General features: G+C 47.6%; 1 protein-coding gene across 1 annotated transcript; it reads right to left on the bottom strand.

The window, feature by feature from the left end:
* Positions 1-9410: 9410 nt before the first annotated feature.
* Positions 9411-10658, bottom strand: Actl9 (actin like 9). The gene has a single exon (XM_057773253.1). The coding sequence runs from the start codon at positions 10656-10658 to the stop codon at positions 9411-9413; it is 1248 nt and encodes a 415-aa protein (XP_057629236.1).
* Positions 10659-14823: the final 4165 nt, after the last annotated feature.

The raw sequence follows: 14823 nt of genomic DNA, 5'->3' as shown, positions 1-14823 counted from the left end.
ATCTGAATTTGGCCCCCAGCACCCATTTTAAAAAGCTGGCCACTGTGGCATTCACTTGTAATCGCAGTGCTGGTGTGGCAGAGATAGCAGAGCCTGGGAGCTGGGACTCAGCTAGTCTGTCGGAAATGGTGAGCTCCAGGTGCAGCGAGACTCCATCTCAAAAATGAGATGGAGAAATTGAGGACATTCAGCATCAATCTCTTGCTTGACACGTGCTCACACTTGTGCACACAACTGAACACACATGTGCGCACGCACACTTCCCTTCCAGAGATAGTCATTATTTGTATGTGTGTGATCCTTTGGGGACGGAACGAGCCACCTTATGTGGGTGCTGGGTCCCCTGCAAGAGTAACAAGTGCTTATAAGTGTGGAACCATCTTTCCAGCCCTAGTGAGATGGGCGTTGTGAGGGGATTTCTGAGGGCTTTTCCGTTGTAAATGTCCTCCAATCCCCATCTTGTGTTGGTGTGAGGTGGAGAGAAAATCAAACCTCCTCAGAAGGGCAAGAGGGACGGAGCAGGACTGACCATAGCAAGACTTTGACTCATTTTCCCATTGCCTGCCAATGCCTGGTCAATGCTCACCTGGTTTCTGAGCCTGAGAAACAAGAGTCGCAGAAGAGCAAACACTGCCCCGTGAAGCAGAATCACAGTGGGGCAAACATCAGCGTGTATCTTCTAGCTTATATGTTTTTTGCAGGTTTATGTATTACAGAGCATTATTTCCAGAGCAAAGTAGTTTCCATCTTTATCAGAGTAGCCGTGCCTGCTTGCAAGAGGGTCATCTGGTGGGCTGCTATTCCCCCACAGAAGGAAGAGGCGGGAGGGCGGTTGGATCCTCGCAGTTCCAGTCCCCTCCCATTTGCTTACAATTCTGCCCTAAAAGTGCACTGTGATAAACACCATAACCAGAAGCAACATGTGGAGAAAAGGGTTAATTTCATTTTACACTTCCAGGTAACACTCCATCACTGAGGAAAAGTCAGGGCAGGAACTTGGAGCCAGGAATTGAAGCAGAAGCTCAGTCTGCTTTCTGTAGCACCTGGGACCACTAGCAAGCCACCTACAGTGTGTTTGACCTCCCCCCTCAACTGTCAATCAAGAAAAGTCGGGGCTTCTGCTGGTGAGGGGCTGTTCCTGTAAGAGAGAAATGGTTTCCTCCCCACATGGCTTTTGGCTCGTGTTTCATCACAGCAACAAAAGAGCAAAGGAGGATCTCAGGGAAGGAATGTGTGTGATGCAGGTGCGTATTCACACGTGCGTGTAGGTGCATTGGTGTGAACATGTGTGCGGAGGTCAGAGGCTGATAAACTGTGTGTTCCTCGATCCCTCTCCATCTTCTATAATAGAACTGAGACTGATTCTGTTAGCTGAGCTCAGAGCTGTAAGATTCCGCTGTTCAGCTGGGAAACGTAAGCATTTAATTTACTCGCTGAGCTGGTTTTTTTTTTTTCTTTTTCCACCTCTTTCTTTTATTACTTTTCTTCCAAGTAAGTAAGCATTTTTGACGAGAGTGGAAGGGACAGGTATCAGAAGCTTGTGGGAGATGTTGGAAGGTTAAGGAACTGGCTGAGGTTGGAGGAGTCTCGTCAGTGAGGAAGTGGTCAGGAATAGCCCCAGAGAAAATCTGGCAGGCTCAGGTAAACAGGAAGAGCTCTAGCTAGTGACGCTGAGGATAGGGGCTATGCAAGCCTGGGGGGGGGGGTGAGGATGTGGAGGCTTAAGCACGCTCTGGAATTAATGACTTCTGACGGTCTGTCACCTTGGCAAGTGGGCTTATTGCCTGGTTCTCTGATCTAATCCAGTGCTCTCCCCTGGACTTTCTATTTGTGTGTGTGTGTGTGTGTGTGCCCTGTATGTACAGGTGTGTGTCCCTGTGCACGCACATTGAGGCCAGGGGAAGTCTGAGTAGTGTCCACTGTGACTCTCCACCTATCGGCACAGGAACTCTCACCAAAGCTAGAGTGAGGCTGGCAGCCATAAAGCCGTCTTCCTGTTTCTGCCCATGACTGTGCTGGGGTTACAGCCTTGTGTGGGCAGCAAGCACTCTAAGGAGCTGTCTCCCCAGCCCTACCTTAGCATTTGTTGGGCAGAACCTTCCTTATTGTGATTCTCACGACAGCTGGGGAGACGGAGGCTCTTCTGCAGCAGGCCTCGCCTCACCCCACGTGACCGCAATGGGTCCTGACATCCAAGTCCTTTTCTGCTTCTGGTCTTCCCACTTGTTCCCTCTGCCTGGAATGCCTTTCCCTAGTCTCTGACTGTTTTTCAATGTTAGAATTTGTCTCTAATGCCTTGTTGTCAGAAAAGGTCCGTTTACAAATAGCCTCATTCATTCATTCATTCATTCATTCATTCGTTCATTCCCCCAGCTTTCGGTGGGTCCGTACGTGTGCACAGTGCCTTTCTCTCACTTTTACCCTCCCATTCCAGTATCCCCTCCTATGTCCCCAGAACCTTTGCTTCTCGACAAATTCGTGTCTTACTTTCTCACCTTTGCTTTCCTGTGGCGCATGGAGCTTAATTTCCGTTGCTTGCACTAGCATTGGTGGAGGTTATTTACAGGAAAGTGGGGTCTGGCGAGCCCCTTCCCTAACCATGGTTGAATGCTGATGGGCCCAGTCTCCTGCAGAGAACTTAGCTGCTGTGCGGTGTCCACGCCACGTCCTGAAGACACTTCGCGGCACTCTTCCCTACCCTCCAGCTCTGAGATTGATTCTCTTCTCTTTGCAGTTTCCAGGTCTTGGGAGGGGTGACATCGGTGTCCCAGTTAGGGACGAGCACTCAACAGTCACCATTTCTCAGTGCTGTGATCTGTTCTGAATCCTTGCATGCGGCGCGCAACTCTGCCGGCAGAGAAGACGACCACAACAGGATTCTTCTTGGAACATACTTTATTGGAGCGCAGAAGACTGAAGATAAGATGGAGGCGAAAAGATCCCGAGCCTGACCACACGGGGAATATATACAGCGCCTGGTCCGCCTATGATGTGCCATTGCTTGATTGGCTCGGCCCACACTGATGCAATTGCGTGAGCAAGACGTGTGAGCAATTGATAGGTGGATTCAAACCACTCTTGGGCCGGTAGTGAGCGTGCGCAGAAGTTGTTTACTACTAGGGACACTAGCAAACGGCGGCAACGGGCTTAGTGCCAGACCCTGAGAACATGACAGCTGACAGCACCGTGATGTGCAGAGCGCCTGACGCACAGAGCGCCGTGGCGCGCTACATCGGAACATGACAGCTGACAGCGCCGTGGTGCGCAGAGCGCTGTGGCGCGCTACACTTGCATTGGCCATTTCACGCTGCACAGTGAAGCTTCTCTGACCCAGACTGAGAGCAGCACTAGTTTCTGGCTATAAATGGCTCTCAGAAGGCCGTTTGGCAGCAGAAGGAGATTCCCCTTGGGCTTGATCTCTTCATAGCAATGGGCTTTGGCCAGGCTTGCAGTTCTACGCGTGAGTTCTTCCTACAGAGTAGCAGAGGGAGATTCTCCTTGGGCTTGATCTCTTCATAGCAATGGGCTTTGACCAGGCTTGCAGCACTGTGCGTGAGTTCTTCCTATGAGGCTGGCTTCAGTTTCTATTATTTATTTATTTATTTGAGACAAGGTTTCTCTGGGTAGCTCTAGCTGTCCTGGAACTCGCTCTGTAGACCAGGCTAGCCTCAGATTCAGAAATCTGCCTGCTCCTGCTTCCTGAGTGCTGGGATTAAAGCTGTGTAACACCACTGCCCACAAACAAAAGTTTTCTTTAGCTTTATTTTTAAAAAATTGCAAGTGTATGCTGTTGTGTATGTGGGTGCGGAGGCCAGGGGATAATTCCTAGGGTCTTTTGTTTACAGTACAATTCCTCTGGATAATAATAGTAATACGTTATTATTATTAAAATCATTATTATAATTATGGGAGCAGCAATCATGCCATGGCACATGTGGAGAGGTCAGGAGGGTGTCCAGTGGGGTCAGTTCTCTCCTTTCACCTTTACGTGGGACCTGGGAATTGAACTCAGGACACAGGCTTGTGTAGCAAGCAACTCTACCTGCTGAGCGGTGTCTCTGGTGTCATGTTTATTTTTGAGACAGGGTCTCCTTGGATTGGAGGTCACCAGTTAAATTTGTCAGTGAACTCAGACCGCAGAGGGGAAGGGTGGGCAGGACATGTTTGTGCTTGAAGCCTCTGGGATGTGAAACAGGAGGGACGGGAAGGACCACTGCCCTGTTCCTAGGATCACCAGTGTGGTCCTCATGACCCGTTGTGAGCCTCTGCAAGCACGGGGACTCCCCCAACACTGTACATTCTGAGGACCCCCTTGCAGTGGTCTGCCCTGTTCCCGTCCCACCCAGGCGTCCTGGCTGTCATCTCATCACAGGCTGGAGGAGGAGAGAGGAAGGCCAGTAACTCTGATGGAGGCTTGGGACCCCACAAAGAGAGGAGAGGGCTCCAGCTGGCTTTCATTCAAGTGCTGCCCTTCTGTTTCTCTCTGCATGATGTGGCAACTGTCCTACCACCTCCCAGGGTTGTGGGAGAAGCCAGGGATCGGAGACTCACAGTATAGCTCAGTGCTGTTGTCCGTTTTGGTCACAGAAACTTCCTTTTGCAGCGGTAACTGCAGAGTGCTGACAGTAGTGTGCCCCGCGTCCTTAGAGGGGACAGTATAGTGATGAATGACTTTAACCAGGGCTCGTGTGTGTGTGTGTGTGTGTGTGTGTGTGCCGCTGTGAGAGTGGATAAGCCGGCTTAGGTCCTGGTGCTGTGTGGAGCCCAAGAGTTCACACTGGGAGTATGGAAATGGGACGCCCCGTCTCTGGAGGGTTGTACATGAATGTTCTGACCCAGAGAATTATTAGAGTTGCGGGAAGTCTCACTTTGGTTTGAATGAGGGTCTGTGGGTGTCCCAGTAGACTGGGGGAAGGGGGTTTTCTGAACACTCCCCACTTCCTGTGGCATCTGAGACAGCCTATTTTCTTTTTATTGTCTGATAATTTCAGACACACACACAGTTTTGATGGAATCCACACCCCATTCTACTCCTGCCCCTCCCTTTCTTCCTGAACCCAGCACGCCCCTCCCCCAACCTCAGTTCTGGTTTTCATTCTGTCTTCCTCTATGTCCCCCTTCTCAGCCTCCCTCTTCCTCTCCATCCCCCCTCCCCTTTTCTCACTATCCACTCTCTTCTCGTTTGGAAGAATTCTCTCCTGATGTCACTGCTCTTGCCTGTGATCCTGTGTGTAAAAGCAGCTGCTCTCAAACCATGGGCTGGGACCCGCAAACGACCCTTTCACAGGGGGCTGCTGGAGTTAATTGGAGAACACAGATATTTACATTATGATCCATAACAGTAGAAAATTACAGTTATGAAGTAGTAATGGAAATATTTTTATGGGAGGGGGGTCACCACTGCATAAGGAACTGTATTAAAAGGTCACAGCTTTAGGATGGTTGAGAAGGTTGAGAAGCACAGTGTTAAAGGCAGTTACCATGGTCTTTTTGAACTTGAAGGTGCTGCCCCCTGGTGGGAAGAATAAAAAAGTGCCTGCTCTCTGCTTGGTAACCTGGCAGATTGAGGGTAAGCCTCAATTCTTAGCTGAGAATGAGAAACAATGAACCTGGTCCTGCCGTCCTCTCTCCCATCTTCCCATCTTCCCATCTTCCCATCTTCTCATCTTCTCTCCTCCTTCCCTCTACTTTTTTCTTCTTAAAAATTAATGACATTTTGTTTTCATTGAAAGATTAGCACACCTGCTTTAGCTTATTATATTTTATTTCATTATGTTTTGTTGTTCCCTCCTAGAATCCTGTTCTCTTCTAATGGGAGGCAGAAAGGGAGTGGTTTGGATGGAGTGGAGGTGGGAGGGACTGTGAGGAGCCAAGGGAAGAGAAACTGTAATCAGGATAAACTGTATGAAAAAAGAATCTATTTTTAATAAAAGAGGGAAAAAAGGAAAATAAGAAAAAAGCAGCATACAAAGGAGCAGATTTCCTGAAGGCCGTTTCATGCTAAGTTTCGGCTGATTCCCTGCCCCACCTGGCTCCCTCTTTACCTGTTTGTGGTCTTTTATTTAGCATAGAAATAAAGCCGTGAAATTTCTAAGAAAATGGGTAGAGCTAGAAAAGATATTAAGCGAGGTAACCCAGACTCATAAAGACAAATATTTAATGTTCTCTCTGTGCACCCGTTTTCTGATGGCAGATTTGTGGGCCAAGTTAGACTGCTCCACAAATATGCGTATTTATATTCTGGAAAATTACCATGTAAGAGTGGTGTTGGGGGCTGCGGAGGGCTCAGTGGTTGGAAGCACTGGCTGCTGTTCCAGAGGACCTGGATTCAATTCCCTGTACCCACATGGTGGCTTACAATGGTCGGTACCACAGTTCTATGGGACCCACGATTCTCACACAGGCATACGTGCAGGCAAACCACCAATGCCCATGAAAATGGGATCATTCAAGGAGAGTTAGGGAACAGAAAAGACGTGTGTGTGAATGTGCTGTGTGTAATATTTGTACACGTGTGTGATGTATGTAATGTGTGTGTGAGTGTTACGTGTGTGACTGTTGTAGTTTGTGTGCTGTGTAGGATGTGTAGGGTACTTTGAAGAATATGAGACCCCATTTTAAAAACAGCACAGCAGCTGGGAGTAAGAACGCTTGTTGTAAATGCTTGCTGTATAAATGTAGGGGCCCGAGTTAAACTCTCAGCATTGTTGGGCGTGGTAGCATATGACTTTAATCCCAACACTCAGGAGGCAGAAGCAGGCAGATACTTGAGTTTGAGGCCAGCTTGGGCTACAGAGTGAGTTCTAGGACAGCCAGGGCTACACAGAAAAAACTCTGTCTAGAAAATAGGAAAAAAAAAACAAAATAAAAAAATTCCCAGGATTCACTGGTCTCTAAGCCCAGTGCTGGGAGTGTGGATGGGGAGGCAGGAAGGATTGCTAAGGCTGCCAGTCTGCTGCCCGCCACCCTTGCTGGTGCCAGTCTGCTCCAGGTTCAGTGAGAAGCCCTGCTTCAAAGGAACAAGGCAGAGAATGATAGCAATAGATATCCAACAGCCTCCTCTAGTTCCTGCATACACAGGTGCATTGTACACCACACATGCACACACCTATGAGCCACAGCACAAGACAAAAGCTGTGTGGGATGTCGGCAGACACATAGACATGCATGTGAGCAGCTAGGCAGCGGCCTATGAGAGAATGATACTTGGAGCTGAGGGTTATGAAGGCCTGGAATAGCCTTGCATATTCTCCAGCGAAATCTGTTTATTGTAAAAACACAAACACACGTCCCCTGTTTCTGGTTGGGTCTTGATGCCCCTTAGTCTCTACTGGAGGACTGGGTGCGCAAGGTCCTACCTCCAGAGTGGACTCCAGGTGCTTCCGGGGACGAACTGGGCTCCCTACAGCAGGCTCAGCGAGAACACAGCTGGGCTGGAGAGGCCTCAGGGTCCCAGGGCAGAGAAATTCCCTGAGGCTGTGTTGAAGTCACAAACTGAGCATCAATCTAAAGTCCTGGTGTTCAGCTTTGAATGAATGAGAGGAAATGGGCTGGGACTCTCTAGGACAACTCCTTTAGAGACATGTATATGGGCAGGTGAAGGGAGCCCTTGTTCAGTTGTTTCTCACTGGAACATCTGCCTGAGGGTATAGTTTAGTGGATCGGTCTTGACGACCTTGCTGTCCATTGATATCCTAGTCTGGGCTAGTAACAGGGCAACTGGGAATTGGTCATGTGGTGAGTTCCAGAAAACATGTAGAAGTCCCTGAGAAGGGTGTTCTGGGGGTTCAACATGGGGAGACCCTGGAAGCGTGTCTTTGGAGAGGGGCCATGGGAAGCGGTTGGGAGATTATAACACAGAAGAGGGCTGTGCCCCTCAAGTGCATACGTATTGTGACCCAAATCTGGGGTTTCAGGATCTTTCTGGGAGGATGTGATGGGGGAGGAATAGAGTCTGAAAACATCCTTGTAAGGTGGTCATGTGGTTCTGTTCCTGGTGGAAACAGTTACGTCAGCTTTGAGCAGTAGGGGCCACTCTAAGATCTGGGGGTCTTGGTGTCCTTTGGACGTATTGATGGAGATGAACTGTGAGACACTCTGATTACAGGACCGTGAGGGCAAGGTTTGGAGAGTTACCCCGTGATGGGAGGGGGAGTTTCAGGAATGAGTTTCAGATGCCAGGGAACCCTTTGCTAAGTAGGTCATTTAAGGGAGATCTTGAACATGGTGGATGGAAATTTAGTATTCCTCTGTGGAGTCTGGAGAGAAGAAGGGGTGTGGTTAGCTGAGAGTCAGGCACACACCCCTGACACCCTCCCTATCCACTGCTGGCAAACTGGTGCAACTTTAGTTCCTCAGCAGAGATTTGGTTTGCAGTGAATGGCAAGCAATGCAGAGACCTGGCAGATGGTCAGGGTGCAGAGACTAGAACATATCAGAGTCATTGCAGCAGCTGTGGTTGTCTACACAGGACCTATGCAATATCAAGCCATCCAACATTCCAGAATAGATGGAAGAGGGGGCTCACGCAGCCCCGCCCCTAAGTTGAGGAACCTTAGATAGAACGAGTTTATTTTTCAGCAAAGTGTTCTCTGCTAGGACGCCTACACGACAGTGGATAGTTCCACACTCAGGCAGACTTGGCCAGCATTGACTCAGTGGACTCAATGGGCTATGAAAAGATGTTATGAGTTTGGAAGGAGGATGTGGTGGAGGGGTCTGGGAGGCACTGGAGGGGAACTGGGGGAGTGGATATGAAGACACATTGTGTACATGTACAAGTAAGGGTGTCGTCATGGAGAGTGAGTAGAGTTGGAGTATTCTTGGAAGAATTCTGGGGTGTGCTACGTAGACATCTTGTGAAGACTTTTGGGGGGAATGGTTTGGAGGGGTTGAGGAAATATATCGAGGGGAATGACCTAAGGCCCCTTAGTAGTCCGTGGAGATTTGGGGAGGACTGTGTGTGTGCGCGCGCACGTGTGTGATTCTGAGGGTATCTTGGCAATGTTTAGGTGTGTCTGTGTGCTTTCTCCCACCTGAGGATGTCAGATGGACAGGCTGCAGCTCCCTGGAATGTGGGTGACAGGACTAAAAGACGATGTTTTAGGGTTTGTTTTGAAAGAAGTATAATTAAGGGACTAGAATTAGGGTCTCTCAGAAGGATGGTCATGGATACTAAAATAATTTCCTGTCAGGGATGTTTGGAGGAGAAGACACAGGGGGCATGAGGGGTTGGAGATGGGAGGGCAGGGGTTGAGGCTCAGTTCGAGGTTGGAGGCCAGTGACTTAATGAGAGCATGCGTGGTCTGGGTGGGCGGGCCTTAGAGCTTGGGATAGATCTGGAAGGCAACAGGGCGGAGTTTGCTTGGCAAGAAATCTTTACTTACTCAGCCCTCTCCTCCTTGACCCTGTTAATAACATTTCCGGTATACGACCTGAGGTCCCCTTTCCTCATACTGTTCCCGCAGGACCCAGCAGGACTGGAAAGCATGCAACGATGCCAGAATGGAGCCTCCGATCCACACCGAGAGGTTCCTGTTGGGCTGTGCCATCACCACCACGTGGTCCTCAGGTGGCAGAGAGTGCAGGAGCTCTGCCCTGAAGCGACCCTCCAGGCCAGTGAAGAGTGAGGAGCCTCCACACAGGAGCACATTCTGGGCCACATGGGACCGTAGCTCCTGAGGCACCTTGATGAGGCTCTGTTCAGCCATGGCTGGGAGGCCCATGGGCGACAGTCCTGGTATCTCCGGGGGACGGAATAGGAGCTCTGGGCACTGGAATAACTCCTTTCCCAGAGTGACAGTCCGTCCGTCCGGCAGCTTCAGGGTCTGCTTGCACTCCTGATCCAGACGAGCCTGCTCCTTTTGGAAATCTGAGGCCAAATAACAGTACTGATGTTTGATGTTCTCCACCAAGTCCAGGTCCTCCTGTCGCAATGAGAAGCCAGAACCCAGAAGCATCTCTGCTAGGAAGGCTGTAAGATGGTTGCCGGCCAGGTCCAAGCGTTGGATGGCATGGGGTAGGTTGTATCCCTGAACGACAGGCACTGTATAGCTGACTCCGTGGCCAGTGTCCACAACAAGTCCGTTAACACGCCCGTGGGCATAGACTGACAACACAGATTGAGATGCCACATATATGGCTGGGGAACGCAGAGACTCAAAGGCCACTTCTACTAGTTTCTCACGATTAGTGACGGGGCTGAAAGGTGGATCTGAGAACAGAAGAGGGTGATCCTCGGTGGCCACTCTGAGATCATGTTCCAGGATGTGTCGCCAGATTAGTTCGGCCGCTTCCCAGTCCACCACAATGCCGTTGCGGATGGGTTTCACCAACCTCAGCTCTGGGCGGGAGCGGGCTGCCTCCCCAATAAAAGTTTCCAGCTCTGACTGGCTCTTGGTAGACTGTTTCTTGGGCTGGCAACCCAGGATGGTGGCCACGGTGTAGGTGGGTTGGGAATGTCCTGCAAAGCCCACCTTACAGGTGCCTGAGCCCATGTCAATAACCACAGCACCTGTCTTTGGTGGGAGTCTGGCACCAACCATGTTGAGGGAATCTTGCTGTAGACTCTTGTTCACCAGGAGTGTGCTGGTGTCCAGGGCAAGAGGCCTAGAAGACTCTGGAGAGGGCTGGGGCATTGGGTGCCCACTGACATCCATGGCTGTAGGTGGCCTGTTTGATGACAAGGTGAACCTCTTCTCTTTGGGGTGCCCATAGAAAAGACTAATCATGGCCCAGGGTGGCCAGAAAGAGAGAAAGAGAGGATAGAACGGTGGTGGCCTGTGACATCACTATGCCTGCCCTTACTTCACAATGCAGAGTTGTAATAGGTTCCCCTCATCTTCTCCTTCACACTTTTCTCTCCCCATCTCCCCTCATCCCCATCCCACCCCACCCCCCAAGATTCCCATTTTTTGCCCATCAATCTTGTCTATTTCCCATAGCTGGGAGGATATCTATATGTTTTTCCTTGGGTTTACCCTCTTGTTTAGCTTCTTTAGGATCACAAATTATAGACTCAGTGGCCCCTATCCATGGTTAGAAACCAATTATGAGTGAGTACATCCCATGATCTTCTTTTTGGGTCTGGGTTACCTCACTCAGGATCGTATTTTCTATTTCCATCCATTTGCATGCAAAATTCGAGAAGTCATTGTTTTTTACCGCAGAGTAGTACTCTAATGTATATATATTCCACACTTTCTTCATCCATTCTTCTATTGAAGGGCATCTAGGTTGCTTCCAGGTTCTGGCTATTACAAATAATGCTGCTATGAACATAGTTGGACAAATGCTTTTGTCATATGCTAGGGCATCTCTTGGGTATATTCCCAAGAGTGCTATTGCTGGGTCCAGGGATAGGTTGATCCCAATTTTTCTGAGAAACCGCCACACTGATTTCCAAAGTGGTTGCACAAGTTTGCAGTCCCACCAGCAATGGATGAGGGTGCCCCTTTTGTCACAGTCTTTTTTTGTCGAGCTATGTGCCTTTTTTTTTTCAGTACTGAGATGACCATGCAATTTCTCTGCTTAACTCTTTGTCCTACGTTTTATTTATTAAATTGCATTTGTTTAACTGGGTTAAAATCAATTTTACAGGTTTAAAAAATGATTACACCTTTATTTACTTTTTTTTTTGGTAGGAGAGTCTCCCTGGCAAGTGCAGAGGAGAAGATAATGGGTTGGAGTTGGTTTTTCATTCTACTGTGTGCCAGCGATCTAATCCAGGTCATGAGATTTGGAGGCAAGCCTCTTTACTCACTGAGCAGTCTTGCCAGTTCTACTGCCCATGATCTTAAGATGTTTTAAAAATATTTACTTAGGAAAACAGTTAATAGTATGGTTCCTTATGCCTTCCAGATGCCCTCACTGATATTTTACTATCCTTCCTTCTTTTTCTGTATTTATCTCTCTTCATCTTTTTAGAATCCTTTTCCCAATTCGTCGATTACATCACTTGTACCCTGCTGTATCCTTCTCTAGTGTCCCCCAACTCCCTACTATGGCCATGATTTGGGGGAACAGAGGTCACAAGACTACTGTCTTGTTTTCTTGGAGTTTTCTCAAAGCTCTCGCGAGTCTCCTTAAACAGCTCCCCTCTTGGACCACGCTACAGCAGCTGTCTTCCTAGCATCTCTCAACATCCCTTTCTCAAGGCTGAAATTGTGATTGTAGAGGTCCTTTACTTCCTCGAGTGCACCTAGTTATTTTCTTGGAGGATATTGTGGATGGGAGTGCACATATGGCCACCTTATCTGTATGTTTGTGGTTGCTATATAGAAAAACTATTGATTCCTGAAAATTGATTCTATATTCTGCCACATTTATGACTTTGTTTATTGTTTCTTGAAGTTTTCTAGTAGACTTTTTGGGATCTCATATCATCTGCAAATAGGGATAGTTTGATTTTTTTCTTTCCCTATATGTATCCCTTTATTTTCCTTCCTTGCCTTAATGCTTCTGGTGCTTAAAGCAAAATGTTTTGAAGGGTTCTGGATAGTGGACAGCCCAGTCTCACTCCTGATTTCAGTAGAATTGTCTCCAGTTCTTCTTCATTTAGGGAGGCATTCACTGTCCTCATATACAGATTTTTTTAAATATGTTGATGGATATTCCTCTAGCCCTACATTCTGTGTAAGTTTTACAAGAAGGCAACTTAGATTTTGTCAAAGGTTTTTTATCTTTTGAGAAGATCATGTGATTTTTGTCTTAAGTACATTTATGTGATTTATTACATAATTAACTAGGATCATCACCATCCCCGAATTTTAGGGATAAAGCCATCTTTGAAACAGTGATTAATGCTTTTGATGTATGTGTGTATTCTATATGCAAGTATTTTATTGAACATTTTTGAGTCTATGTGCATCAGCAATATAGGCCTGTAGCTTTCTTTTTTTTTTTGGATTTTTCGAGACTGGGACTTTCTTTTTTTATTGTGTGTTGTGTGTCTTTCCCTGGTTTTGGTATCGGGTCTGTTTAGATTGCTGATTCTTTCTTGGTTGAATTTTGGTGGTTTGGTTGGATCTAGAAATTCATCCCTTTCTCTCTCTCTCTCTCTCTCTCTCTCTCTCTCTCTCTCTATCAAGATTTCTGCCTCCTCCCCACCACAGCCTCCCATTTCCCTCCCCCTCCCCCAATCAAGTCTCCTTCCCTCGTCAGCCCGAAGAGCAATCAGGGTTCCCTGCCCTGTGGGAAGTCCAAGGACCACCCACCTCCATCCAGGTCTAGTAAGGTGAGCATCCAAACTGCCTAGGCTCCCATAAAGCCAGTACGTGCAGTAGGATTAAAAACCCATTGCCATTGTTCTTGACTTCTCAGCAGTCCTCATTGTCCACTATGTTCTGCGAGTCCAGTTTTATCCCATGCTTTTTCAGACCCAGGCCACCTGGCCTTGGTGAGTTCCTGATAGAACATCCCCATTGTCTCAGTGTGTGGGTGCACCCCTCGCAGCCCTGAGTTCCTTGCTCGTGCTCTCTCTCCTTCTGCTCCTGATTTGGACCTTGAGATTTCAGTCCAGTGCTCCAATGTGGATCTCTGTCTCTGTCTCCTTTCATCGCCTGATGAAGGTTAATATCCAGGAGGATGCCTATATGTTTTTCTTAGGGTTCACCTTCTTATTTAGCTTCTCTAGGATCACGAATTCAATGTCCTTTATTTATGGCTAGAAACCAAATATGAATGAGTACATCCCATGTTCCTCTTTTTGGGTCTGGCTTACCTCACTCAGGATAGTGTTTTCTATTTCCATCCATTTGCATGCAAAATTCAAGAAGTCATTGTTTTTTACTGCTGAGTAGTACTCTAATATGTATATATTCCATACTTTCTTCATCCATTCTTCCATTGAAGGGCATCTAGGTTGTTTCCAGGTTCTGGCTATTACAAACAATGCTGCTATGAACATAGTTGAGCATATACTTTTGTTGTATGATAGGGTATTTCTTGGGTATATTCCCAAGAGTGGTATTGCTGGGTCCAGGGGTAGGTGGATTCCGACTTTCCTGAGAAACCACCACACTGCTTTCCAAAGTGGTTGCACAAGTTTGCATTCCCACCAGCAATGGATGAGGGTACCCCTTTCTTCACAACCTCTCCAGCAGAGGCTATCATTGGTGTTTTTTATTTTAGCTATTCTGACAGGTGTAACATGGTATCTTAAAGTTGTCTTGATTTGTATTTCCCTGATCGCTAAGGAAGTTGAGCATGACCTTAAATGTCTTTTGGCCATTTGAACTTCTTCTGTTGAGAATTCTCTGTTCAGCTCAGTGCCCCATTTTTTAATTGGGTTGATTAGCCTTTTACGGTCTAGTTTCTTGAGTTCTTTATATATTTTGGAGATCAGTTGCGGGGTTGGTGAAGATCTTCTCCCAGTCAGTGGGTTGCCTTTTTGTCTTAGTGACAGTGTCCTTTGCTTTACAGAAGCTTCTCAGTCTCAGGAGGTCCCATTTATTCAATGATGCCCTTAATGTCTGTGCTGCTGGGGTTATACATAGGAAGCAATCTCCTGTACCCATATGTTGTAGAGTACTTCCCACTTTCTCTTCTATCAGGTTCAGTGTGTTTGGACTGATATTGAGGTCTTTAATCCATTTGGACTTGAGTTTTGTGCATGGTGATAAATATGGATCTATTTTCATTCTTCTACAGATTGACATCCAGTTTTGCCAGCACAATTTGTTGAAGATGCTTCCTTTTTTCCGTTGTGTACTTTTAGCTCCTTTATCAAAAATCAGGTGTTTATAGGTTTGTGGGTTAAAGTCCGGGTCTTCTATTCGATTCCATTGGTCGACTTCTCTGTTTTTATGCCAATACCAAGCTGTT

Source organism: Chionomys nivalis, chromosome 6 (genome assembly GCF_950005125.1).
Source record: "Chionomys nivalis chromosome 6, mChiNiv1.1, whole genome shotgun sequence".
NCBI lineage: Eukaryota > Metazoa > Chordata > Mammalia > Rodentia > Cricetidae > Chionomys > Chionomys nivalis.
Note: the sequence above shows the minus strand (reverse complement) of the source record. Positions and strands in the feature narration are given on the sequence as shown.

Excerpts from the sequence above, each read along its gene's own strand:
- Actl9 (XM_057773253.1), bottom strand. The coding sequence starts at position 10,658 with ATGGATGTCAGTGGGCACCCAATGCCCCAGCCCTCTCCAGAGTCTTCT.